This window comes from Serpula lacrymans (assembly GCF_000218685.1).
Source record: "Serpula lacrymans var. lacrymans S7.9 unplaced genomic scaffold SERLAscaffold_6, whole genome shotgun sequence".
NCBI classification, from domain to species: domain Eukaryota; kingdom Fungi; phylum Basidiomycota; class Agaricomycetes; order Boletales; family Serpulaceae; genus Serpula; species Serpula lacrymans.
The window spans coordinates 1,356,011-1,382,052 of NW_006763295.1; the positions used below are offsets into that span (position 1 = coordinate 1,356,011).

The window sequence follows — 26,042 nt, forward strand, 5'->3', positions numbered from 1 at the left end:
TTAACGTAACAGGACCTAACATCAGTCAGGGTCAAGTGTGGAGCGCTAGTCAGCTCACCTCCAACTTGAACCCACACGGAACACAATGGCAAAACAACAGAAACACACCAAAGATGCAAGACAAGCTTTGGGTGCTTCAAAGACGCGACGAGTCGCCCAAACTGCGGAAAGTAGAGCGTCCCACGCAAGGCACAAGACCTTTGTGCAAAGGAGATTGCCTAACAGGGCACAAAGTCCAAATGATAGCGGATCAGAAGAGCCTGAAAGAGAGAGAATGGACTCACAAGAGGACGACAATGAACTGAGTTCCGAGCAGAGATCTGACTCTGGTACTATGGAATCGGAGGACACAGATATAAGCCACATTAGCCGTCAAATGTCACCTGGTTCATTGTACAAGGTATAGTTTAGTCAGTGTCCCACCCAAAGGTATATTAACAACATACCTATAGGTTGCACGGAAGGCTCAGATTGAAGCCAACACTGCAAAAGAGGACGCAAGGGCCATGCGTTGTAAATACAATGATGCTATGAATGGAGAAAACGAAGATTCAGTGGGGGGACAACAAGGGGAAGAGGCTAAAAAGAGGCAAGAGAGAGTGGACCTACGAGATAATGTGGTGGAACATGAGCAAATGGTCAAAGGACTCGGGCAAAAGTTTGAAGTGACACATGCTCTTTGGCTGCACGAGCCAACTAGGACTTTCCAAACAAGCTTGGATAATGAATATGATCCACTCGACCGATTTGACACCATAGGATCTAAATTACAAGGTCAGCTTCGGGATATCATGGATGTACTCCCTGTCAAATACCATGATGATCTTCAAAAACGTTGGTTAGTTCGTGCAGTAAGTGTTTTATGTGATCGACACCTACTACTGTAATTAATGGCCTGACAGTTCCGTGATGGAATGCAAGAACAAAGGTCAAATATGGCTAGTCGTCTTCGAGCTCGAGGCGCAGCTATATTTCAATGTACTGAAGGAGACTTACGAGTATCACATGTAAGGCGGGAAAAATTTGGGGAGAGGATAGGGCGAGCGGAGGGTCCAGATGGTAGTTTGATATACCATCCATGGAATGCTGAGATCCTTCACAGCAACTATGCAGGCAAGTTTGACGTGAAAAGTGTATTTTTGAACCCTATTCTTCAGAAAGTGCGTCAGAACTTGTATTCAGTGGTGAATGCTGACCAACAAATTTTACCCGGCAGACAATTAGCTGCATAATACGAGGGCCCGCATCTGTGATCTTGATGAACGAAGGGGAGCCATCTCGTGCTACCAGAAACAACGAAACAATGGACCTGAAATGGGGGTTAGACCATACTACACCAGGCATGATTGCGGCCTCTGCTGTTCTGGTAAATAATCCTTGAGCTAAACACAAATATAATTGACTCACACATGGCCGTTTCTCCAGGCTCGCTGGACTTTATCTCCAGATGACTATTTCAAGGAGAGAGGGGCCGAGTCAGGTATTCATTGGCATGAAGACTTCGATAACTACCTGCAATTCCTCTTAAGCGGCCTGAAAAAGCAAAAACGGAGTGTACTGCATATTTTTCGGCAGTGGGATATGGCTCTTTTCCCCAACACTGAACACGGGCTTGCTGGCCAGTTGACTAACACAGGTAGAGATCAACTGATGCAGAGTGTGATGGCAGCGCTCGATGAGGACGAGGATGAGCTTGCCGAGGAGCATGGTGGGGCTGGAGAGAGTGCTCACGAGGACAAAGGGGATAGTGATGGAGAAAAAAGCAACAATCTTGAAGAGGTTGAGCAAGCACATGGACTCGGACTCAGACTTGACCGATCAGATATCTAATTGACCACATGAGCCTATCATGATCAAGCATGATCAATGCATGATCGCTAATAGATAGTACTTGTAAATAGATCATGATAAGATGGCAATTGGCCTGCCAATGGCCCATTATTACTTATCCAGACTCGGGACATCAACGTAGAGCAAAAACAACATAAAGATTGAGTCAAAAAATACAATGGTACAGGCTGGTTATGATATTACATTGTCAAACGCTTACTACTGGTGTTGCTTTGACACTTGCTCGCAAAGAATATCCTTCAAGACCTGCGTCTCTTCACGAATAGCTCCCACAATATCATGTTTCAAAACACCTTTTACTTCGTCGAGACTCCTCCCAACATGTTGCAGTGTCTCTTCTAGGCGCTGGGGGGCCTGATTCTCTGATTCCGATGCCATCATAATCTTTCTTCTCTTCTGGTTTGGCGGTGAAAGCTCAGATTGGAGAATGAGAAGCTGGCGGGATTTGTGACTGGACGCAGGTGTTGTTGGACGATTATCAATGATATCCTGACATTCAAAGACCTAGTAGGTAAACTGATCTCTCTTTCCACCATTATCACTGGTCAACGCACCTCAAGCTGCCACCAGTGCTCAGCAATACTATTATCCCCATCCAGAGGGTGCTTGGACTTGCTCGGTGCCGCAGTTGCCAGTGGTTCTCCGCTATTGTCCTTTCCTGTTAAGCCACTGACAATCACACTACTAGGACTAGTCGTTCTGCGGCCCAGACTCTTTCAGCAAGAGAAAAGTGAGTCTTAAATAGTTGCACTATATTTCAATGCCTTACCTCTTTGTTTTCTTCCCTTTGAACCCCCTCCAAGTTCCCATCTGATTCAGAGTTGTCTCCAGCGATTTTAGTGGGGCTTGCAAATGTGAAAGGTTCGTTGTATTTATATCGCTTATTATACTTATAACGTCCCTTTCTGTCCACAGGACATCCCTGGCCGAATCCTCCACCACTGAGGTACGAGAGCACTCCATCAGATGTATGGGTACTTGTTGATCCATATCTCAGCACTGGAGTACATTTGGTTGGCGTGGTTGGCATGACTGGTGAAGGGGTGCGAAGTGGTGGTGCTTGGGACAGGTGAGTCCCTGCAGCTACAGGCTTTGCAGCTATTTCTTTTCGCTTCACTGCTTCTGTGTCTCCATGAAGTGCTAACCAATGCTTCTCAAGGTCACTGGGACCCTTGGCTGCATGTGCGAGGACCGTGGGTGCAGCGTTGTTGTATGAAGAAGGTTTTGAGCTATTCTCGGACGACGAAGTCTCTTCAACAATGGGTGTAGAATCACGTCGTCGTTTTTTGCCGTTCAATGGCATAGTGGTGGCGACAACTGACTGTTTTTCAGTTCAATCTAAGGTGAGTGGATTCATCCACTATTTTCATTATAATTACTAATCATGACATCTGAGGCTCCACCAACCCACAGAAAGTATATAAATCACTGCATGCAAACTTCCTAAGTAAACCCAACCTGTCCAACACCACCAATCCCGAGTTGCAAATGACATCACTACTAATGCAGGTGCGTTTTGGCATGTCTCACGATACTTATACTTATCCTTTCAAAGCAGAATTAACAACTGGAAGCCGACTAATCAAAGGATTCACATCAATTCCTGGTATTTTCTTAGACACGGGTTTGAATACGCTCATGACAGCTGTTGAATATATATATGTCTTAATAATTGTTGTTCCAAACAGTATGCCTCAAAGTCGTGAACAACTTCGCCAGTGCCGAACCAGCGGTCAGCAATGCATTCTTCCAACAGTACTTCCTCAGCATAGTCCAGATATATTCTTCGTTCTGACTGATGCAGATCATTGGACTGCGGGTATGACCAAGGCTGATATATTCAACAACCTTTTGTAGCCACCAAATCTGAGGTATGTTTTTCCAACACTAATATTTCTATTCGTACTCACTGATGTCCTTCCTTGCTTATGTTGACAAGCTTTGGCAATAAATGATCAATCAATCCGGTGTGATTTCTACTGAACATGTCTACCAAGTGAGTGAGCTGCTCTACTAGTAGTATACATCACACTGAATAATCTGTTGAAGGTCGAGGCTATATTTTCCTAATAGAAATGCCAGTGTAGTTTGGTAGTTTACTCTGTATACTTCATTGCTCGAATATCACATGTGCAATCAACTAGCTCTACTTTTTTCGTGCATTTATCTTATAAGGTTCGAAAAGATAATATAGGCCATACCTACAATAAGGCTTTGGACCAGGACAATCAGGCATGTTCTGTCTGTTCAGATATGACTACTGTTACTGGTACCAATATAGCGCCATCGGAATCCTCAGCTCGAACGGCAAGACCATTCTGGTAAGGCCTATCACCTTGGCTGGAGCGATCATCACGATCAGGGTCTTCAGACAAATCGGCCACATCATAATGCCATGTGTACTCGGACATCTCAGGGCTATCGCAACAATTATTCTGAATAAAACCTGGTCTGACCTGTTCGCAATCTTTTGTATCTAATCTGATGCTCCGTTTTCTGCCAATCTTATCAGACCACACTCGGCCTAACCATGGAAAGTGGATTTTTCCGACAACGCACCTTTAGGTCCACCATCAACATGCAATATCATGTCGCTGTTCCATCGTAATGCATACAGAAGCACGGTTATACAATATAGACAGGATGAAAGCAATGCATACAATCCATGCTCGTCCAGTTACTTACCTAGTCATTGATATTCATAATCATGATGCAGGTCGGGTGGCCCCAACTCATAGTCTAAAAACGTTGATGAGTGTCCCATCCCCACCTTGCCACCACGCATGGAATAAACAAAGCCCTGGCTCTATCCAACGACCAAGTCTGAATGGTTCCCAAGTAGCGTTGGCTCAGTTTACTACGAGTAGTCCTGCTATTCCACGAATATCAATGATAAAATTGGTCTGTCGATGGCATTGGCAAGACGGAGTTCCCGGACATAAGAAGATAAGTAACTGGCGCGGCGTTTAGCGCCGCGGAGTAAATGCAATGCTAGTTAAAATATTACAGTTGATAGTACACAATGTGAGCGAACTATGGCTACATTCAAGATACAAAGAGTATAAAAGCCGATCAGACTTGGGGAGCCCCCCCATCGGCCAGTTCGAGGAAGACATTCGTTAATACATCCGCACAGTGCGGAAGATCACCTCTCGCGATACTGTGAAATTTGCGAGGTAATGCTGAGATAACCTCTGGCGAATTCATGTGTTGGACTAGCAATTCCAGTTCCTTGGCTTGAACAGCAGGATACCTGGCAGACAAGTCAGCCACTAGTACTCGAGAGACCATGCCAACATTGAATTACGGACTGAGATGTAAACTTGGAGAATACTTCATCAACGATGTTGCACTTTGTTACCTTTGTGCATATCGATCGAAACGCAAGTTCTTTAAGGTCCTCGAGGCCGAACTAGGTAAGTTGTCATGAGCATGATACCACCAGAACAACACTCCCAATTCCGGCTTGCCTTGTCAGCGAGACGATACATAGACTTGGGTGAGCAAGGGAATGGGGTGCATGTATCTGCCATATTTGTCGTTTCCTCGGACTTGAGATTGGAAAAGGCTATGGCCCCCGTATAGAGATAGAATATAAGTGCTTGCCATCTGTAAGGTAAGACATTAATTAAAAGTTATCGACGTATTAGTAAAGACCTCACGTCTTAAAGGCGTAATCTTTTACGAGCAGCGTCCTGCCTGATATCCGAAAGGTTGGAACAGGACGCGCAGGAGGGATTAGGGTCAATTCATCACTCCCAAATGTCTTGACGCTATGTGAACGAATTAATACGTCGGAAAGCTAAAGATAGGACTTAATACGTGCGCACCTGGAAGAGGATTTATCATCAAGATCTGAAAACGACAAGTTTTTATAGTTTGATTTGTACTAGCCATGCTTTGATATACATGTACTTACCTGATAAATCTGCGTGGTTCTCGGTGTCATCCAAGTCACTATCGTTCTCATAGCTGTACTCTGCGTCATCCTTACTTCTCATGACGGAATCATCGTCTAATTCGGCAATGCAGGAGTGGAAGGCTCGAGTGTGTTCAAGCTCTAGCTCGAAAAGTTGTAAAACTAGGATCGTAAGAGCGGAGATAAAATACGTACCATATCTCAAAAGCACTGAACTTGCCCGCAAGATGCTACTGTTTGCAAAAATTGATACTGGCATTTTAGCTCCCCCTTTGCGACCGCGTTGGGAATATACATAAAACTTTGTGTCAATGAAGACTCCACTTCGCAATGATTCCGCTAGTGCTTCAGAAGGCGACATGTTTGATTTTTGGTGATACTCGTCTGAAAATTCTCCTGGTTTCTATATAGTCCAACACGATTAGACATTACACGTTCAGACATTTTATAGAGCGCACTCACTACCTCTTCGCGAGTTTCCACCGCCACCTGCTCCAACGGGTCAGCTGGTTCCTCCACTGGCAGCTGCTTCACCCAATTTTCGGTTGATCCTATCGAGGACTCGGACCCGCTTGATGATGATGATCTTTCTGCCTTTGATGGCGAACAGTCCCACTCTTTAAGCTCTTCGACTGACTCTGCTTCCCTTTTCTCCGACGGTAAACGATCCAACTCTTTGAATTCTTCGACCGACTCTGCTTCCCTTTTCTCTATTTTCTCCAAATCAGGTTCAGACTGCGATGATGGGAGGGCGCTGGTGATAGGTGTTGCAAAGTTCTCCACTGTAGGGGCAGGGACAGGGATATCTAACGGATCACTGACAGTGTCAGCTGTGACAGGCTCTACAGTGGTAGGAGCATATGCTTCAAGCTCTGGCGTTGACGCCAACTGATTGGTCGACAGTTCTTTGATATCGGGGGTCGAGTCCTTGAACTGCGGAATGACTTCAAAGAAAACTATGGAATATGCTACAACCTGTTCTCGAGATCGGGGGGCCAGTAGGATCTGGCTCGAGGATGATGGCAAGTTAATGTTAATCGCCGGTGATGCACTCGAAGCGACCAGGTTCGGTGAGGCGAACGAAACCTTGACTGTCACCGCTTTTACTGCGTTGTTGGTCTTCGCAGGATCGAAGTAAAAACCAGCACTTTTGGACTTCTTGGAGTAATAATAACCGAAGCGCCATCCCATAGTGGAAGTTTGACTGTATATCACCGCACCCTGAGTGCTGGCTGGATGAGCATCAACGATCTTTATTTGGAAGTTGGTCGTCTGTGCACCAGTTGCATGGTTATGCGTTTCCCCTAGTTTGTTCATGAGGAATATAGGAGGGAGTGTAGGACAGGTATGTAGGATGCTGCGACAGAAACCAGTGGGGTTTTTGTACCCTGTAAAGAGAGAAAAACACGTTGAAAGCGGTTGGTTCACACACTTGTTGACACAATTTACCTCATGGACGAAGCAAGAACACCCCTTTAATGGCCGCGCAAAGGCGCGCGTTAAAGACACGATACTCTCGAGCCTCGGAATAAGCCGCGTATAACGCCAAACGAACGCTGATAAGAAATTCATACACGGGTCACCACACAAGCACTGGATGATCTTACTTGCCTTATATGGAATCGTAGCGGGGCCAGTCCAACGCTACAACATCTGACCAGATGTAACTCTACACTGCAGCTCTATAGTCACCGTGCTAGTCGAGGCTGGTCGGTGCCGCTGTAGCTCAAATGAGTCAAATCAAGTAATTCTGCCGCATCCGATGTGCTTTAAAAGGCAGCACCAGAGTCCAGTTATGAGCTCATTCTGCTCTTTTTCACCATGTCCACCAAGGTAATTATCGTTGGAGGGGGCATAGCAGGCCCCGTCCTTGCCATCTTTCTAAAGATGAAGGGTTACACCCCAGTCATATATGAACGATCTATGGCTCCAACTCAAGCTGGTATCAGTCTAATGCACGTTCTTGTTCAAAGTTATCGTGACAACCATGTCCAACTTTATTTCTTTCAGGATGCAGCCCAATGGTCTCCGTGTTCTCTCCTTGATCCCAGAAATAGTCGAGAACATACCAGGGTGTCCCATAAAGAGGTTCATCAGCTTCTCGTCTCTTGAAGATAACGAAGAAGTACTCGTCGATAACGATCTACCTTCAACCGTCATAGAAAAAGAATTCGGCTTCCCTATGATCGGCGTCAGACGAACTGCATTCCACAAACTGATCATTGAAACTGCCCAGAAACACGGCATCGAGATCAAATGGGGCCATCAAGCGGTCAAATTTGAACAAAACGATAACGATGTGTCAGTGACGTTCGAGAATGGAGAAACCACCACTGGAAGCTTCGTCGTCGGATGTGACGGTCTGCATAGCAATACACGCCTTGCCTTGTTCGGACACGAAGAGGTTGATTTTACAGGTCTAATACAGGTATGAGACTGATGATCATCTGGGATAATGAAGAGTAACTCACCATTGGCTTCCAGATGGGCGGTGTGTCTCCAACTCCACCTGCATTACAGAATAAATACGCACTAGTCAATAACTTCGGCAATGGGAAACATATGGTAACTTACCCCGTTTCAGAAAACCAGTACTCTTGGGCGTAGGTTATTGTATCTATTCTTTGATTGTTTAGCTGATCGTGATGTGACAGAGTGACCGTCCGAGAACCTGAAGCAAAAGAGGACTGGCGGTCAATGGACTCACAAAAGCAGGATGAAGTAAAAAAAGGCCCCTTATCACAGTGGGCTTTCGGTGCAGGGGAGCTCGTGAAAACGGGCGAGAAAATCGCAAAGGTGATATTGTTCAAGTACTCTAAAAAAAAGCATGTCACTCACCTCGTCTTTTAGTACGGTTTATATGATCGACCAGAGCTGAAAACATGGCATAAGGGAAGAATCGTACTGTTGGGAGATGCAGCGCACCCAACCAGCCCTGTGAGTACTCGCTTAGAACACTTAGTTAGTGAATTCCAGAATTCACGCTCGTGTTACAGCATCTCGGTCAAGGAGCCAACCAGGCATTTGAAGACGTTTATCATCTTATGCGGTTTATCGTCAAATATAACCCAGACGCGAGCCAACCAGATACTGAGTTGTTGACCAAAATATTCTCGGAATACGAAAGCATTCGTATTCCTCGTTCTGCAGCTTTAGTTAAAGGTGCTAGGAAACAAGGCGAGGTTCGCGTAGTCGAGGGGATAGAAGCATGCAAAGCCCGGAATGACGTGATCAAGGGAGGTCCCAGTGATGAAGCAATGAAAACAAATGCCGAAACTCTAGCGGGTCCTTTCATCGGTCAGAGCGAAATCTGAATTACTTGCAACATTGGTTCTGCTGTAAAATAACTTTAAGAACTTAGTCTTATACCGGAGAGCAATGTAAACCAAAAAAAAACCGTGATACATTGCTTGTCTAGCACCATCCACTCAAGAGAACCACGATGCCGGAAAATAAATGATGATAATGCGAGATAGAAAATACATGCAACCATCCTTTACTCATCTGGCACTTCGATCTCTCCAGAGTTAATACCATCAATGACATCATGAGGAGGCTGCCCATCAACTGTACATCCGACACTTTGAGCTGTGCCAAGAATCTCCTTCGCCCCACCAGCCAAGTTCTTTGCCAAAGACTTCGACTTCATCGTCCGGGCAATCTCAAAAACTTCATCCAAAGTGATGTTGCCAGAGTGTTTAATGTTTTTCTCCTTCTTACGGTCACGTGGGGGCTCTATGTGGATTGCATGTCAGCGCCGCTAATTATATTGGTGCAAGTTACCAACCTTTGAGCGCACGGATGACGAGAGAGGAGGCAGAAGGTACGACAGCGACAGCTGCCTGACGGTTCTGAATCGTAAGTTGGACCGTTACTCGTAGACCTTTCCATGCGGAGGTGGCTTTGGCGATATCTTCTCCGACCTTCTTGGGGGACTGTTGTGATAATGAGTTAGAAATTCAATACATGTTTAATAACTTGTGTGCTCATGCTTACCAAACCGAGGGGACCGATTTTTGGTGCAAGTGCAGAGGAAGCACCGACTTCACCACCTGTTGCTCGCAGGTAGATGATTTTGATTTCATTAGGGTCCTATTATAAGCGAGGTTCAGCATTTATCCCTGTTACAACCTTCAAACCTCCCTGCTCACCAATTTTGGGGCCATCTTGACGGAAAGGTGGGAGTGAGTGTTGCCGAAGGAATCGAATGACTAGAAATCACCAAGGTTGCACGGTGGCGGGGAAAAATAGGGTTTGAACTCAGCCCTAGTACTGTACAGACACAATCGTTCCCAGACGTCAGGATTTGTATTTGGTTCTGTTTGCCATCAGCTTGATCGATCTTCATCTTCTTCTTCGGTGTAGCAGCTCAGGTTACTTAGTGACAAAGTGTTGCGCAAGGCCAAAAAGGCATCGAGTGCAATGGGTGTATGGACTCCTCGGGAAGGGTCGAATTACCCGCTGCATTTGAAGACGCGGACATAGATAACATTGCTTTGCTGATAGGTGTGTTTCTCACATCTCCGGTGTCGCGGTTTCTAATGTGATGTTTTCCAGCTGATATGCTTGAACGACTGATCGCTCATAATGACCGAATACCTTTACTTCCGTATGTAAATTCACCAAGAATTATCTGACATTTTCATACCTATATCCCCAGAGAGAGTCTCACACGGTTCCACTCGAGAGCAGCTCCATCCATCAGCGTATTGGACTACCTCAGGCGTATTGTCAGGTTCGCTAAAGTGGAGGTATATCATATTTTATTTGTTTGAGTGTCAGGTTACCTCAACAAAGCACTGCTGCAGAAAATATGCCTACTACTTACACTCCACTATGTCGATCAAATATGCGCCCGTATGCCTCTCTTCACACTTTCCTCTCTCACCTGCCATCGATTTATCATCGCATCCATCGCCGTATCCAGCAAAGGCTTTTGTGACGTATTCTGCACCAACAGCCACTACGCTCGTGTTGGCGGCATATCATTAGCCGAACTCAACGTTCTCGAGCGAGAATTTCTTCACGCCATAGAATGGCGATTAACGGTTAGCATTTTCTTCTTCTTTCATTTCAACATCCCCCATTTTTCGGCCCCCCGCCGCATCCTAGTCGCACAAATGGAAACTATAACGTGGTCTTAATGGTTCTCTCCTCCTTATTTTTGCTTCGCTCTGTTTTTCCAGTGCACATGCGAGGTTCTGCAGGAATACTATATCAATCTCGTACGGACGCACAGTACAGGCAATTTTGTAATTGTCGATGCGCACTCCTCCAGTAGCATCTCGTCGGATAGCGACGTTGATAGTGGAGCTTCACGTCCAGCATCACCGATGGTTGTCGAAACCCAAACGTCTCACCGGCAAACTTCCACTATTCTCATCGACACCGCAACCTTGTCTCCACAAGCCTCCCAAGGTCCTACCATCGAGCAGAATATGGCATTTGCAGCTTTGCAGCAGTCCTTGGAGAAGGCTCCAAGACAACGTGGAAATCAATAACTAGCTTTCACCGTGATTTTTTTTGGTCCTATGTTTCTGATTTCATCATCTGTCAGTAATATTAAATTCTAGAATGAAGGACAAACTGGACAACCTTATATCTATGATATTCGTGACGTGTTATTTAAAAGCGGGATGCCTTGGAAGAATGGTCATCAGGGTAACAATGATGATTGTTATCAAATTGTTATATACCATTATGTAGAATCCAATTTATCCTACTGGTAAGTAAGGGGGAAATTAATGTCACAAACAATCCGGCAGTACTGTCTACAGCATGTTCAAAATTATTCTACAAATTGTCAGATGTGAGGAAATCATATATGCACGTACAGCTCAAATTTAAAAGATCGGATATCTAGATATACAGAATTTACGTTAAACGCGAGGGAATGCACAGAAGATTAAGATTGCTTGGAATTTGTGAGGTCCTTACTACCCCTAGTCGGATTGGCAGAAGAGTCACCCGCAGGCTCCTCGGTGTTCTCCCCAGCAACTTTAGCATCTCCTTGCTGATTGTCCGCATTATCACCAGCTGGTCGTGCTTTCTCGGCGTCAGCCACCTTCTCTGTCGTTGTAGCATTGTCATCGGGCCCGCCAACTTGAGTATCAGTTTTTTCACCTCCTGTGACGTTGGCATCCGTATTATTGCCATCGCCCTGTTGGTGAGAAGGCTTATCCTCCTTCGCTGCTTCCTTAGGCGCTTCTTTCTTGCCATTCTTGGCTTTGCCATCGTCACCACTAGGACCTTTCTTGGTCGAAACAGCGGCGAAGTGATAAGAATCGTCATCACGTTCATGCACAAGTGTCATTCGCTGCAGCTCCAACATGAAGTTCTCCAGTTTCTCGTTCTTGCGACTTCGCTGTTAAACCAAACGCGATTAGATTGCTTGCCAATGGTCCGGAAATCAGGCAAATACAATACTCACAGATGGGCGTCCAATACGGTCAAGCCATGAGAAGCCATTAAGGATCATATAGACAATGGCAATCACGACGATCACACCGAATGAATATAACCATATCCGAACGACTGTGACAATGTCAGTCCATCTAGCGGCCAGAATGGGTTTCAGTCAAAACGGGGCTAGTGAGCTGCAAAAAGTTACGACTAACCCTCCGTGTGGGGCTGCCCCTGAAATCCACCCAAATAGAGCAAAAATTGTGGCCAAAATATCGACGCCAAGTACAGCAGCTAGAAGTTGAAATGACGGCCATTCAAATTTACCTATACATGAAGGCTTCAGCATATAACTGCTGTGTAGAAACGTAAAGTATACGAACCAGTATCTGGTCCTTGGCTCAAGCGCGTGATGAATATAATCCAGGATTCTGTCAATGCAACCTCTAGAAAGAGGACTTCCTGGACGCTAAAACGGATACATTGAGCATACAGGCCTAAGAATAATCTAATATGCCAAACCTCCCAAAGTTTTGAACGATACCACCTTTGTCTCCATTTTCGAGGAACAAGGTTCCACGAATAATCCATGTGCCCGCAGCGAGCAACAAACCCATGATAGTAGAGATGATCCAAACTTTGGGGAGTTGCCAATCAACCGGCTTTAGAGCGTAGGGCGCATTATCGTAAGCGATTGCAATAGTAGCAACACTGTGACGTTGAGGATTAGAAACTAACTCAAGCCGACTTGAGGAGATTAACTCACTCTGCAAATATGGCAAGGAATACTATGAGGTCGACTCGAATGGTTTCATTCAAGATCAGCATTGATAACATCTGCATCAATGATGGATTAATTGTAGGACATGAAAGTGGGTAATATTACTAACAAGATAGACTTCAAGATGAATGCAAAGCGCAATGCGGTAAACAATATAAGCTTTCATTCCTGCGACAGCCTTTATCATATCATACAATGAATGGAAAGGACATACAAAAACTGCTTACGGTGGAAGATTTGTCGAGCCACTTTGATACTCGTAACGATAGTACTAAGCCCTCTATACAACGCTCCACGGTTAGACCCATCATCAGATATGAGGAAATAGCGACGAACTCGTCGAGGAAGACAACGTCAGCTGCCGTGCGAGCCGCATCCGATGCACCTTGAACTGCAATACCTGAAGATAAAATAAGACTTAGTAACAAAAAGAAATCATCGTCACATTTCCATACCACAGTCGGCCTTTTTCAAAGAGGGAGCGTCATCTATGTAAATAAAAAAAGAACGATAGTTACATCTAGGTAATGGACCAGTTAATCAAAAGGCACACTCACTAACGCCCTGAAAATAATTAAACCAGTAGTCGATCAGTAATAGGGTAAAATAATAAAATAATAAAGCATACGTCGCCAGTCATAGCAGTCAAATGGCCTCGTTCTTGAAGCATGGCCACAACCTATTATGAAAAGATAAAAACTTGAGAATTATAAGTCATTGTAGTAATACACACCTGGAACTTGTGTTCTGGAAAGACTTCCGCAAACCCATCCGCCGCCTCAACAAAATCATGGACCTCTGTTCCTGTCATTCCACCTCCCATAAGCTTTTCGCTGTCAAAAACGTTGGTTCCCAGAGATAGTGTCTTGCAAGTTTCCTTCGCAATGGCAACAGCGTCACCTGTAAGCATCTTGATATGAATACCAAGAGCAACAGCTTCGCGGATGGTCTACAACTTTTGTCATTTGAAAGCGACAACGAAGATTTCACCACACGTACAGAAGCGGTGTCTGCGCGAGGAGGGTCGAACATACACATCACACCGAGAACCTGCCATTTTTGCCCTTCTTCCTTGCAAGCGACACCTAAACTTCTAAAACCCCGCTGAGCGAACTCAGCTGACGTTAAGCGATACTGGTTGACGGTATCAGGGTTAAATTCCTCCAATTTCAAGATTCTTTTACACCAATTTCATCAGTGAGGAAATCATTTCGAATGCATGAACACCATACGCATTGGGTGCACCTTTCGCACACGTATACTTCTTTCCGTCCTTTTCCACTTCGGAAGTAATCCTTTTCGATACAGGGTCGAAAGGAGTAAACTTGTGGGTGACCCAGCCTCCACGAAGGTTCTCCTGCGCTTTCGGGTAGTCCTACAGGAAAACTAGTGAGCGATGATGACTCTCGGTCAAGTGCGTTGGGATATTACCTTGAGACCGACAATAGTGACCTTGTCAATCGGATCTAGGGATTTAATGTTGTGCGACGATGCAAGAACTGCGACCTAAAATACCTCATTTAGCTTTGGCTATTTGAAATACAGTTAAGAACGCGGACAGTCATGAACCATGCAGGGTCTACGCCGGGGGCGATGTAAGGCTCATTTAAAGACAATTTGTTGGCAGTAAGAGTCCCTGTCTTGTCAGAACATAACATATCGACACCTAAAATTAGCTAAAAGTGTGAGAAGGGCTTGTTAACATTATGAACGGAGAGCGAACCAGCAAGCGATTCTATTGCTGTAAGCTTTTGGACAATAGCTTTTCTCCTGGCTAAGTATGCGGCTCCTACTGCCTGGAGAAGATTCAGCTGCAATACCTGATAAAAAAGCATAACTATAATACCATTGTAGTGGTTGTGACACATGGTAAACCGACTGGTACCTATGAGTATGACCATTCAATAAACAAGATTCTGGTGATACTATAATCAGTAACGTACTCCGATGATCTGTGATACGATGCGGGATAAGAATTCATAAACAAATATAGACAAAAAGATGAGACTTACCAGAAAGATAAGGGCATACACGAGTAAGTTATTCTCAGAAGGCGTTGCAATTTTGAGACCCCTTTTTCACCTGTCAATGACATCACAAAGAGAGATGATCGATTTCTCTACCTGAAGAAACCTCCTATCCATACGATAAATATGAAAGCGATGACCATTATAAGTAAGATTGTCCCAATGCCACCGAGAACAATTTGGAAGTGACCCTTCTCATGTGAACCTTGAGAGAAGTAAATTAAGATGAGTGGGTTGATGCGGATATGTTGGCATACGTACCAGTGACGAGTGCAGCTGTACGTCCGACAAAAGAGTTTTTTGCTGTAGATGTCACAACGGCGAACACCTATGGTGCCGAGATTGAAGTCAAATGTTCACATTCTAGGTAAGCACGACCCACCTTGCCTCTTTTAACACCACAGGTGTAATAAGCAATGTCACCAATGAACTTATCCACAGCTAGTGATTCGCCTGTAATAGCACTTTGGTCTACTGAACAGACAGAAGGGCCTTTGTTATCTTTGTCATCATCGTTATCTTCTTCTTTATCCCCATTTTGTTGCTTAGATTGAGCGTTCTTCTCGTTCTTCTCAAGAAGTTCTTTCGACTACGCAGATTTGGGTCAGTATGGTCAAATGACAATATTTATGTTCTCACTTTTGAGCCATCTTTATCATCGTAGTTGGCCAAAATCTACGAGATATGAGGTAACCATGATCAATGATAAATAACAATACACTATACCTTAGCATCGGCGGGGATAGTACCTCCCTCCTCCAATATGATCTATTGAAAGAATTGAAGCAATATAAAGAGATGAATGGAACCATCCTTACAATATCTCCTAGAACAAGTTCGCGTGCTTCAATTTCTTGCTCTCGCCCGTCCCGGACAATCAATGCTTTCATGGCGATTCCAGCTTTCAACTGAGCGACAATATCGCCTGCTTGCCTAAGATCCCAAATTTAGGCTTTGTAGGCATCTGACGAAATGAACGCTATTTACTTTTCCTGGTACCAACCAACACCGGCGTTAAGGAACAGGATACCGATCTATGTCAAAAGATATCTACAGTTAATCATCCAAGTGCTACTCCTCTCGGAACAGTAGACTCACAATGACACCGAAATCTATCCAATCCCGTAACCCAGCAGATAAGATGACCGCGATCTCCATAACGTACAGAATAGGTCCTCTGAAGTAAGAAATGAATTTCAAGAGCTGATTCTCGTGAGCGCTAGATAATGCAAGAATTTAATTACGAACAATAACGACCATTTTGTGACATATGGCTTACCTTTGTAGCTCATTGTATCCAAAGCCTTGACGACGCTTTTCTACTTCAGATGCTGAAATACCTTTGGTCAGGTCAGTCCGGAGCCATTCTGGAGGCACCTATAGCGAGTAGAGGATTATGATACCGTTAATAACCTTAAGCCAATACAGCATCGCCATTCAGAAAGCAAACCTTTTTCTCCTTTTTCCCTCCCTGTGTAACTTTCTTCCAAGGAGCATACCAAATGCGCTTGGTCTTTCCCTCTTCTTCTGCTTCTTCGTCGTCCTCTCCACGGTCGAGTTTAGCTGCCTCATCCTGGGCGTATCTAAGCAAAGCCTCGTACTCGTCACCCTGGTAGCCTGCAACCATTTCCGACAAAACAGTCAGCCGACGAGTGATACACCAAAACACTGAAAACTACTCACGATCCTCCTCCTTCGTATTTCCCTCTGAAGAGGCAGGTTCAGAGTCCGGATCGCCCTTCTCCACGTCTCCGTTCTGAGGCTGCTTGCGATGTCTGAGGCCCATATGCATGTCTGGCTTTGAACTAGAATGCAGTTAAAACTTGAGTTATAAGGTCGGACGAGACAGCTTTCTCGCTGGCCCCACCATTATGGATACTTGCTATATTTTTGTACATTCTGATAGTCAGCGCTAGTCAGCCACTGTCGACGTCAGAGCTTGAGCGATGACGAAGGCGCCTTTTGGATCAGGTAGAGCCCCGTGAGCCATTTTTAGCTCTATGTTTATAGACACTCCGAGCCGAGCCGACAAAGTTCATTTATAGCCATGTCAAGTTCAGAGAGGTTCAAAAAAACGAATCTCTTGACATACATAAGATATGCAAATTATATTTATTCAATGGTAATTAGCGTGATATACATGGTTGAAATTTTATCCCTCATATTTTTGCCACAGAGTAGTCACATGCATTCAACAGTATTCGGCCTTCAAGAAATCCAACTTGTATCTCCTCGACTCAAGGTGCCACGAAATATACCCGTCTCTGAATCCCCTCCACTGCTTCGCTATCGCCTCGTCCACCGTCATACAAACACCCTCTTCGCCGTGACGTTGACGCTCTCCGCTTGCAAGCCTTTTTTCAACTTCACCCAACCGCAACATTGCATCGATCCTAAACGTCGCTTCTCTCACTTCATCACAAAGCAGATTGAACGTGTCCATCAGCGTCCACCCACCCTGGCTACCCTTTCTCGAAGCAGATCGTAGGGCCTGAGTCCGGAGGTGAATCATGTTGAATGATTCACCCTCCATTTCTTCCTTGTGAAACGAGAGAAGGTCGTTCATCACTTCCTGAATGCATACGAATTCAGATTAGGCAGTACACATCAACAAAGAAGGGTTGAAAATAATAGGTTAGTCATATTGTCCAATTTGACCCAGTTTGAAAGACTCACGATATGATACGTGAGGTCAGGTAAAACGTGAATAAATCTCGTTAACGGTAGCTGCTGGCCCCTGTTGGCCTTAAATATCGCTGCAGCGTATGGCTCGCTTACTCCTGTCTTCTGGCGGAGGTAGCGTGGACTGTAATATAAATGGTCAGGTTACGATACACTGATAGTAGCAAAACAGATAACGCACAAGCTCACGGCATCCCCTTTCAATGGAACTGGTAGCGTCCCTTGCTTATTTTCTTCGCGTTTAGGGTTAATTCTAGCACCTTTGGAGGACGGAAGTGACATCTGGGAGTGGTGTTGCTGCGCCAACAAACGTTGATATCCCATGTCCAAGGTACTGGCCCCCACCCTAGGATCTACAGTCAGTAACCTCTTTTCCATCAGACAGCCGTCAACATAGGTGATCCAAGGTACGACTGCCAACCCCATCAACACCGTATCCCCCTCGTACACGGTGGATAGCTCTTTTACAAGCTCATGGTACATTGCAAGTACGCCTGGCGGCTGAGCCTTTCCAATGTACACTCTCTGCGTGAACCTAGCCATATGGCCGTACATCTCCTCGTCCTCGATGGAATCATCGAGAACAATAGCTATCGCTGTCAGCTTGCCCATTAAGAGATTCATCTCCGTGTTGGCATAAGGATAGGCTCTCTCAGCGATGCCAGAGGAGGCGTGCTCAAGACCGTGTAATCTTTTGCTGTCCCAAGATAGAGCAGGACCCAGCGTGGTTTGGAACCACTCGTGAAAAGATTCACGGAAACCAGGGTTTGGAGGTCGCTGGGCTTCATAGCGGTACCCGATCTCGTGGAGAAGGAGCCGAAGGCGAGGGATATAACTAGTAGAGTCCTGTGTGCAGGACGAGTGAAGAGAGATGGTGTTGGTGTGTGTGGCAGGCATCTTGTCGATGAGTTGTCGAGGTGGGTTAGAGATATGATGTTCAGCCATGGATCCCTCATTTTATACTGCAATGGAAATTTTGGCTGTACCTTCTCGCACCGAATTACCCAGATTGCCCACACGTGAGTGAATGTATCTCACTTCTACAGCATTTGGTTTCATACCGGTGGGCGTCTGTTGTGTTTTCATAGCAGAGTTCAATGGCGTGAACCAATATTCGGACATCCATATCTGTGTATGATTTAGCGATGTGATTAACTATTTCCTATAGAATCAATTATACCTTGTCGAATAGCGATGAAAACAAAGATGCTTCATTGCCAAACCCATAGTCGTTGCACCTAGCCCAGTCCTCATTTTATGAAGACCTCGATGCATATTCGGTTCGCCATCAATGTGACAGATAACCTTACTGCCAAACGCCGTCCTCGGACAGTGACGCAGCGTTAGTATCGTGTACCGGTATCTCTCTGATTCCTAAAAACGGCAAGCCAATACTATCGTTGTGGTCATATCTGTAACACTGCTTGCTTCGGGTACCTTGAGAAGCGGCAGTTTAGTTACTCCAACCGACTTCATTTCCCAGAAAGTCAATGAAAATTCTTGTTTTGCATTGGCAACCAGCACGAGGCGATTTACCGATGACTTCTTGATAGGATCTGGTTGTATGTTTGACTGCAGCAAATCGGATGAGGCGTTGCACCACGTCCCGCTCAACGTTCATGAAAGCACTTGAAGTGCGACGTGCCTATCTGCATGATGTTTGAATCCGAGGCTATGCTACGATAAAAGGTAAAAACTGACCTCCATTGTCGTCGTCGTTTCTGTGACGCTTGAAAAACTATCACGAGAGCCAAACATCTGTCTTCCCGTTATCTTGAAGCGCCCCTGTAAGCTTTTTCGCCATCCTCGCCAGCTGATGGGACCACCTTCCTTCTTCTTTTCCTTTGCAGGCAATACCGTGACTTGCATGTACTCGAATGCCAAAGCATCGATAGGCGCGTATGCAGATCGATACACCCATTCAGACCCGGATAGTGTCACCGCACCAAGGCAGTGCTGCAGCGAGTGATAGGTCTTGTCCGTTAAGGGAATGATATACCGATACCTTCGCGGTCGGGGCCTTCATGGCGCTGTCCCATCGTTTTCAGTCCTTTTCTGGGTGTTCGGACCACCTGGAAATCAACTGTACCACTCACCGTGTCGGCTATTTGTTCTGCCCAATAATTTCTACCACCTGAAAAAGCGCTATGATATGTTTATAGCTTGGATTTGGGGGAAGTGAGATTTTCAACGTGACTCATTGTGAGGCTCGAATTTTGTCAGGTCCGAGAGCCTGAACCCATCAACGAGAGTATACTCCGTTTCTCTCGAAAAGATGTGATGATGCGGTCACGACCCGAACTTGAATCACCTGAGAGAGCCTCAAAGGGAAAAAGAATCCACCACCTTGCCGGTAAATCGCCACATGGAGCCTGAGGACTGATAACCACATGCTTGACCTCATTGAGCACCGAACGTGTGCATTCCTCCCCTTTCTGCCATTGAGCGACGTCGAGAGACTGGATGATTGGACGTCACAGCTTTTTTTCTCGTTTTGTGTGAATTTCTGTGTGCTTCTACGCTTCAAACCGCTGCACGGAGTCGGAACGGTCTTTGCGGGATCTGAAAATGGTACGAGATCGGAGTGACGTTGCAGCTGAACTTGGCAGGGAAGGGTGGACTTCAACGGAGTGCAATAATTTGAGCAGCGCCTGAATGTAACGACACAATATTAATAGTACACCAGTCGCGTCCTCGCCATATCATCATTTTTGTATGCCAAGGCTATCATCTTAAGCGGTCCAGCGTCCAGCTATCGTATATAAAACAAGCCCATAGACGCTACCCCCATGTTTGAAAACTCGACGGAAAACTCGACGAAAAAGACCAAAGCAAGGCAGCCATGTATGCTGCGTGCACACAACTTTCAAAATTCAGACCTGTGATAGTGCAGGGGCTACTAGTAGCAGCATTCTCATACGGCATCCACGTATCGCAGCGCCATGTCACCAACATGTCGCTCCAGACGAACCAACTTCATTCGTCAATATCTAGCGCGTCAATGCCTGAACCGACACCAAGACAACTCAATACCGGTCCGAGTGAGTATGCAAGTGAGCATCATACCCCCACCCTTCTCGCACAGCTCGGTCTATCGGGATGTTACACATTTATCAACAGCATCTGTTTCTATTTCCTGTCATCAGGAAATATCGAAAACCTGTAAAGCTGTGCGATCTCCCTTCTCTCGCACCGCACTTGAAACCCACCTAGCACTCGATCAGCTCGGAACGATAATAGCGGTTACATTTCCATGACGAGAAATTGACAAACTGACACTCGATCGGGTCAACTTGATCCAATGACAAACAAGCGAAATGATATGGATATGTATGACAAACTTGCGAGGCACTTCGGGCTGGCTAAAAACTGCTAGAAACTGCTAAACTAGTTGACAGGGGGGGGGCTGGAAATAGGAGTAAAAAAAATTGTCCGTTGACGTATAGTCGAGGCGACGAGGCGATTCGGGGAGGGGAGGGCAAGGGGTCGGTCGATAAACCGTGACACCCTCCTCAGAAACAAGGTACCAGTAAAGCACCAAAAAAAAAACACAAAAAGTGGATTGTTAACAAATGAGCGTTATACGTTATAATGGATGCACAAATGCACAAGCGCTGAAACGGTGGGGCCAAGGAAAAACAAAAAAAAGTACAAAAGCGTCTGTAGGGCCCCCCGATGGCAATGGCAATGGATAGAGAAATAACAAATAACAAAGAAGACAAAGGCCGGGTTCGGATCGAACGCGACTTTTGGGCACGTTGGGTTTGGTGTGCGACGACGCTTCGAGTTTTCGAGTTGGGTGTGTTCAAGTGCGTTTGAGAGGGTGGTGGTGAGGATGGTGGTGAGGATGGATGGGGACGTCGAACGAACGTCAAACGTCAAAGCACATCGACCCCCAACTTGAACAACATCGCAAAAACCCCAGGCCAAAACGTCGTCCTCCTTCCGCGATAAAAAATAAAATGGGAATTCGAAAAGAGTGTCATAATTTCTGTTTCTGTTTCTGTTTCTCGTCCTCGTCCTCGTCCTCCTTCCGGTGTCTATTCCTCGTCCTCGCCATCGCTCTCGTTCCTGCAATCACCTAAAACCACAAAACACCATCAAGTGGAGGGGAAAAACAAAGAGTCGTCTCAGCACATCACAAATCATCAAAAAACACAACAGAGCTGAAATTTTCCGCACCGCAAGTATAAAAAAGACCGTAGCTTAGCTACCCTAACAATACATCGAAAAAAACCAGCTTCAGCCTGTTTCCTCCACTGCCGGTTCATCCCCCACTTCTTGCGTTCCTTCCTTCCTTCCTGCCTTCCTCCACCCTCCACAAACTCCAAACTCCACGTTCATCCGCACCACCAAAAAAGAAAAGCCTTGCCCAGCAAACACCTCTTCCCCCAAATCCACATCCACACACCCCCCATTCTAATCAGAGAAATAAAATAAATCGGATTCGGAAGAAGATATAGAAAAAAACACAACCACTCGAGGCGGAAATTCGACCTGCAACCTCCCTTTTGCCCTTGTCTTCGTCTCTGCCTTTTCCACTCACAACACCACACCGCCCACACCTCCTCACGCCCAGCGATCATCACCGCCTCAGCGCAGAAAGCATCTTCGCCAACGCATGTATCTGTCCCTTCTGCACCTTCTTCGGACCCTCCCCTTCCTCTCCTTCCCTCGCCTCTCTTTCCCTCCCATCAAGGTCAGTCGTACTCGTCGCAGCGTCTCTCCTCAGATAGCCTTCCTTCCCTCCTCCATTCCCATGACTTCCCACACCGCCCACGCCGCCGTTCCCTCCGATGCCACTCTTGCCGCCAATCGCGTTGACACCTCCCCTCGTCTGCACGCCCGCATTCTTCGTCGGCCGCTCACATATCGTATCCAGCGTCGAATCCTTGCCTTTCCGCGTCCTTTGTTTGCGCATGGGAGGAGCGCCGAAGATGTCGCCCACAGGGTTGGGGTGCAGCTGACGAGGAAGCTCGTCAAGCTCCCAGGGGACGCCTGACATGACTGCAAATCACACACACAAACCGTCAGAAAAATAAACCCCAAAGAGAAAACACCACGCACTCTTGATATTCTTCGGAATCTCCATCGCAGCAGGCTCCACACTCATCATCGTCGCCGGGTACTTCTGAGGTGGAGTCGGCTGAGGCGGCGTCGTCTGGGGCTTCTGCGCCCTCCAGCTGTTACTCGACACGCTCGTCGCCATCGTCGACACACTCCTCAAGCTCGAATTGCTATACCTCGTAAACGCACTCGAACTCGCACTCCCGCTCGACATCGACGATATCGTGCTCGCCCCCGAAGACGTCGACGTCGTCGTCGCACTGCTCATCCCAGACATCACACTCGCCCCCGACACACTCGATATCGAGCTCGCACCGGACATGGAGCTCCCCCCAGAGTTAATCGTCGTCAACGTCCCCCCACTTCGCCAACTCGCAGCCCCACTCGCATTGGCCCTGGCACCACTGGCAGCAACGCCTCGAGGAGGACTATGCCTCGGCGGACTGCCCGAGAACCGGCTGCCACCGAGCGAGGTGGACGAAGACGAAGAGTAGATGGTCGACGTTGAGAACGCGCCGAATGCCGTGTTGGCCATTTGACCTGGGACGGGGCCCCACAGCGCGCCGGGGTGGGCATACGCAGCTGACATCTGCGGACGACGCCCGCGTGTCCACGTTGACGCCTGATCCGCCGCCGACCGTATCGGTCGTCCCTGTTGCCCCGTCCCTGCCGTCGCAATCGCACTCGTCGGCACCACAGGCGCATGGTGAGACGTCAAAGCAGCCGGCTGCTGTGGCGTCGCATTCAATCCCATAATCAGATTCGTCACATTGTTTGCAGTACCAGAACCGACCCTGTTTGTCATATCCCCAACCACGACAGCTTCTTCACCACCTGCGGCACTCTTGTTGCTGTGCCCTCCAAACCCGAGCTTCCATATACTCTTCTTTGGCGGGACGGTGACGACGGGCGTGACGGGAACGTCGACAGAGGGAGGGCGTGCGAGGGACGACGAGCGGGATGCCTTGCTCATCTCCCGTGCGAGACTTTGAGAGGCGACGGCGAGCGTCGCGAGCGTATCATCGACCGGCGACGACACGCCGCCACGACCCTTCCGCGCCCCCCTCTTCCTCCTCTTCGTCGTCGACGTCGCACGCGAGTTCGGCTCTTCCTCCAAATCGCGATCCTGATCGAGATACCCATCTTGCTCATCAGCCTCCTGGTCGATAACGGTCTCCAACTCGCCCTTCTTCTCCATCTCCTCATAGGCGTGGGAGACGATACTGGGCGCGCGGGAGAGACCGCGGGAGTGGAGGATGGGCGTGCGGAGGACTCCGCCGGCGGCGCTGGCAGGGCGGGAGGCGGTGAGGGGATGGCCTTGGGTCGAGCTTGTGCTGATGACACGCTTGTGGCCCGATCGGACGCTGCCAAAGAGTGTGGGCAGATCCTTTGCCCACTTTCCAAACTCGCGGGCAGAGACGCGAGCCGAGTCGTTGGAGGGGTCGTCAGAGGGAAGGATGCAAAAGACCCTGTTGGCGAGAAAGTCGGCGACGGCATGGGTCATACCGGTGAAGCGCTGCATGAAAAAGGCGGTGGGGTGGGAGCGGTAGAGATCAAAAGACGAACAGGCGCCCTCGGCGGTGTCTGTCCAAGGGTTATAGTGGTACAACCTAGAGGGGATGTCAGCTACGGATAGCGACAAAAGAAAACACTGACATGTTGATGAGAACGATTCCGAGAGACCAGACATCTGCGGCACGGGGTTTGTAAAAGGGAGCGACGTTGTTCCTGCACTCTGCACCGCCATGAGCGCCGAGCATTGAGAAAAAAAGCAGAGGACATACCAAAGCTCATGTAAGGGGCACTGCCGCAGTCCATGTCAGAGCTCTCGAGGTCGGTAGTGGAGAGACCAAAGTCGGTGAGTTTGACGAGGACCTTGCGCTCTCTGCGGTCGTGGAGGGTGGACCAACCGTCGGTGACGATAAAGTTCTCTGGCTTGATGTCGCGGTGAAAAATGTGGTGATCGTGACAGGTGGCGACGGCGTCGCACATCTGGGCAAACATGGAGGCGATGAGACGGAGACGGGTCTGGGATAGGAGCTGAGTGGGGTGAAGGGAGGCGAGAAGACTGGGGGAGGGGGGAGTGCGAGAGCAAGGGTCAGACGAGGGAATGGGGTCAGAGTCGTAGTGGTCGCGAGCCTGCTCCAAAAAGTAAAAAAGGTCCTGTCCCGGGACGTATTCGAGGAGGAGGAGCAAGAAGGAAGAGGTTTCGTAAGTGCGATGCAAGGTGACGATGTTTGTGTGAGAGGGGAGAGACTGGTGAATGGTGACTTCTGATAGCTGGGCTGCGAGAGCGTCGGTGTCCAGATTTGCCTTTGAGAGACACTTTATGGCGTAGTCGCGACCGTAGGAGACGGTGGGACGGAGGGGCTTGCCATCAAAGTCCATGGAGCCAAGATGGCCGTCCTCTGAGGGAATGTCGCGGGAGAGGACCTCGCGTACGAGATAGACGACAGCATACGAGCCAGTGCCGAGAGGACGGACGACCTCGAAGTGGAGGGCAGGGTGATGAAAGTCGACGGAGGAGACGTGGCGGATGGGCTCGCCCTGGAGGAGGAGGTCGTGGCCGACGAGGTCGCCGATGGAGAGGAGGTGATGGTCTATGTGTGGGTGGAGGAGGGGGGGGAGAAGGGGAGTCGTGCAGGGTTTTGAGAAGATGCGAGAGGAGGAGAGATTAGAGGAGCGAGTATCTTTACGCGAGGAGAGAGAGAGATTTGGGGGCTGGAGGGAATACTGCAACATTGGGACAGAACATGCACGGGGTGGAAGAGGAACGACGGGCCCGTCGTCGTCGTCGTCGGGTGGCGAGAAAAGAGAGAGTGGGAAGGGGCTATAAGAGAACAAGGACACGTTTCGAGTGAACAGGTGTGACAGCCGTGACACGTCCATGTGCAGATGCATGTGCTACTACATCCCATTTAGACTAGCCCGCAGTCAGATCAGATCGATCGATCCACCACGTGACACAACCCCGCTCCATTCCCGCACCCACGCTACATACCCCTCCCTCAACGACCCGTCCCGATCCACCGCCTCTGCGTACTCCCTGTTCCCTGCCTCGAACCCGTCCACCAGCGCACTCCCCGACAGCCACCCGCGCAATGAAGAATTGTCCGGCACTATGGACACCAATGGTGTCTGGAGCACATCTCCTTGCTCATGCTCCATGTGAAGATAGTGTGAAAATGACTATGGATATTGAAGTGCGTCCAGTGTCGTACCACTCAATTGTACGCATCCTGATATATGCCATGCACGGAACACTGCCACACATTGGCTTCTTCATGGAATACTACCCCTGGCATACACTCAC

General features: G+C 47.6%; 10 protein-coding genes across 10 annotated transcripts; 3 read left to right on the forward strand and 7 right to left on the reverse strand.

Moving 5' to 3' along the window:
• Positions 1 to 653: 653 nt before the first annotated feature.
• On the forward strand, positions 654 to 1,701 carry SERLADRAFT_335289 (uncharacterized protein; the record flags this gene model as incomplete). The annotated part of the gene is made up of 4 exons (XM_007317606.1): positions 654 to 797; positions 903 to 1,160; positions 1,217 to 1,366; positions 1,426 to 1,701. Coding segments are annotated over 4 exons (828 nt in total), but the record flags the coding sequence as incomplete, so codon positions are not given.
• A 907-nt stretch (positions 1,702 to 2,608) lies between these two features.
• SERLADRAFT_387671 (uncharacterized protein) lies at positions 2,609 to 3,154 on the reverse strand (the record flags this gene model as incomplete). Its single annotated transcript, XM_007317607.1, has 1 exon — positions 2,609 to 3,154. The coding sequence occupies one exon, from the start codon at positions 3,152 to 3,154 to the stop codon at positions 2,609 to 2,611; it is 546 nt and encodes a 181-aa protein (XP_007317669.1).
• Positions 3,155 to 4,848: 1,694 nt separating this feature from the next.
• Positions 4,849 to 7,087, reverse strand: SERLADRAFT_415081 (uncharacterized protein; the record flags this gene model as incomplete). Its single annotated transcript, XM_007317608.1, has 8 exons — positions 4,849 to 5,104; positions 5,163 to 5,263; positions 5,322 to 5,460; positions 5,514 to 5,624; positions 5,682 to 5,706; positions 5,771 to 5,911; positions 5,966 to 6,173; positions 6,233 to 7,087. The coding sequence occupies 8 exons, from the start codon at positions 7,085 to 7,087 to the stop codon at positions 4,924 to 4,926; spliced, it is 1,761 nt and encodes a 586-aa protein (XP_007317670.1).
• Positions 7,088 to 7,502: 415 nt separating this feature from the next.
• Positions 7,503 to 9,112, forward strand: SERLADRAFT_448511 (uncharacterized protein; the record flags this gene model as incomplete). The annotated part of the gene is made up of 7 exons (XM_007317609.1): positions 7,503 to 7,725; positions 7,781 to 8,198; positions 8,255 to 8,373; positions 8,425 to 8,566; positions 8,621 to 8,707; positions 8,767 to 8,997; positions 9,053 to 9,112. 7 exons carry the CDS (start codon positions 7,592 to 7,594, stop codon positions 9,110 to 9,112), a joined length of 1,191 nt encoding a protein of 396 aa, XP_007317671.1.
• A 93-nt stretch (positions 9,113 to 9,205) lies between these two features.
• Positions 9,206 to 10,001, reverse strand: SERLADRAFT_465875 (uncharacterized protein; the record flags this gene model as incomplete). Its single annotated transcript, XM_007317610.1, has 4 exons — positions 9,206 to 9,505; positions 9,558 to 9,705; positions 9,767 to 9,862; positions 9,922 to 10,001. The coding sequence occupies 4 exons, from the start codon at positions 9,934 to 9,936 to the stop codon at positions 9,267 to 9,269; spliced, it is 498 nt and encodes a 165-aa protein (XP_007317672.1).
• Positions 10,002 to 10,094: 93 nt separating this feature from the next.
• SERLADRAFT_465880 (uncharacterized protein) lies at positions 10,095 to 11,470 on the forward strand (the record flags this gene model as incomplete). The annotated part of the gene is made up of 5 exons (XM_007317611.1): positions 10,095 to 10,276; positions 10,328 to 10,379; positions 10,431 to 10,521; positions 10,579 to 10,818; positions 10,957 to 11,470. 5 exons carry the CDS (start codon positions 10,201 to 10,203, stop codon positions 11,269 to 11,271), a joined length of 774 nt encoding a protein of 257 aa, XP_007317673.1.
• SERLADRAFT_355758 (uncharacterized protein) lies at positions 11,426 to 16,914 on the reverse strand (the record flags this gene model as incomplete). The annotated part of the gene is made up of 32 exons (XM_007317612.1): positions 11,426 to 12,134; positions 12,201 to 12,324; positions 12,388 to 12,499; positions 12,556 to 12,641; positions 12,695 to 12,883; positions 12,939 to 13,009; positions 13,063 to 13,121; positions 13,181 to 13,233; positions 13,290 to 13,353; positions 13,409 to 13,441; positions 13,511 to 13,517; positions 13,582 to 13,632; positions 13,687 to 13,902; positions 13,953 to 14,130; positions 14,186 to 14,328; positions 14,385 to 14,459; positions 14,513 to 14,619; positions 14,677 to 14,749; positions 14,800 to 14,838; positions 14,897 to 14,905; positions 14,966 to 15,026; positions 15,077 to 15,185; positions 15,242 to 15,308; positions 15,363 to 15,542; positions 15,620 to 15,655; positions 15,707 to 15,748; positions 15,799 to 15,913; positions 15,968 to 16,014; positions 16,079 to 16,199; positions 16,260 to 16,357; positions 16,431 to 16,597; positions 16,664 to 16,914. The coding sequence occupies 32 exons, from the start codon at positions 16,770 to 16,772 to the stop codon at positions 11,676 to 11,678; spliced, it is 3,300 nt and encodes a 1,099-aa protein (XP_007317674.1).
• Positions 16,915 to 17,080: 166 nt separating this feature from the next.
• On the reverse strand, positions 17,081 to 18,080 carry SERLADRAFT_448516 (uncharacterized protein; the record flags this gene model as incomplete). The annotated part of the gene is made up of 3 exons (XM_007317613.1): positions 17,081 to 17,552; positions 17,657 to 17,786; positions 17,844 to 18,080. 3 exons carry the CDS (start codon positions 18,038 to 18,040, stop codon positions 17,172 to 17,174), a joined length of 708 nt encoding a protein of 235 aa, XP_007317675.1.
• A 120-nt stretch (positions 18,081 to 18,200) lies between these two features.
• On the reverse strand, positions 18,201 to 18,567 carry SERLADRAFT_465886 (uncharacterized protein; the record flags this gene model as incomplete). The annotated part of the gene is made up of 1 exon (XM_007317614.1): positions 18,201 to 18,567. A coding segment is annotated over one exon (357 nt), but the record flags the coding sequence as incomplete, so codon positions are not given.
• A 548-nt stretch (positions 18,568 to 19,115) lies between these two features.
• Positions 19,116 to 19,688, reverse strand: SERLADRAFT_437282 (uncharacterized protein; the record flags this gene model as incomplete). The annotated part of the gene is made up of 3 exons (XM_007317615.1): positions 19,116 to 19,307; positions 19,364 to 19,618; positions 19,668 to 19,688. The coding sequence occupies 3 exons, from the start codon at positions 19,686 to 19,688 to the stop codon at positions 19,116 to 19,118; spliced, it is 468 nt and encodes a 155-aa protein (XP_007317677.1).
• Positions 19,689 to 26,042: the final 6,354 nt, after the last annotated feature.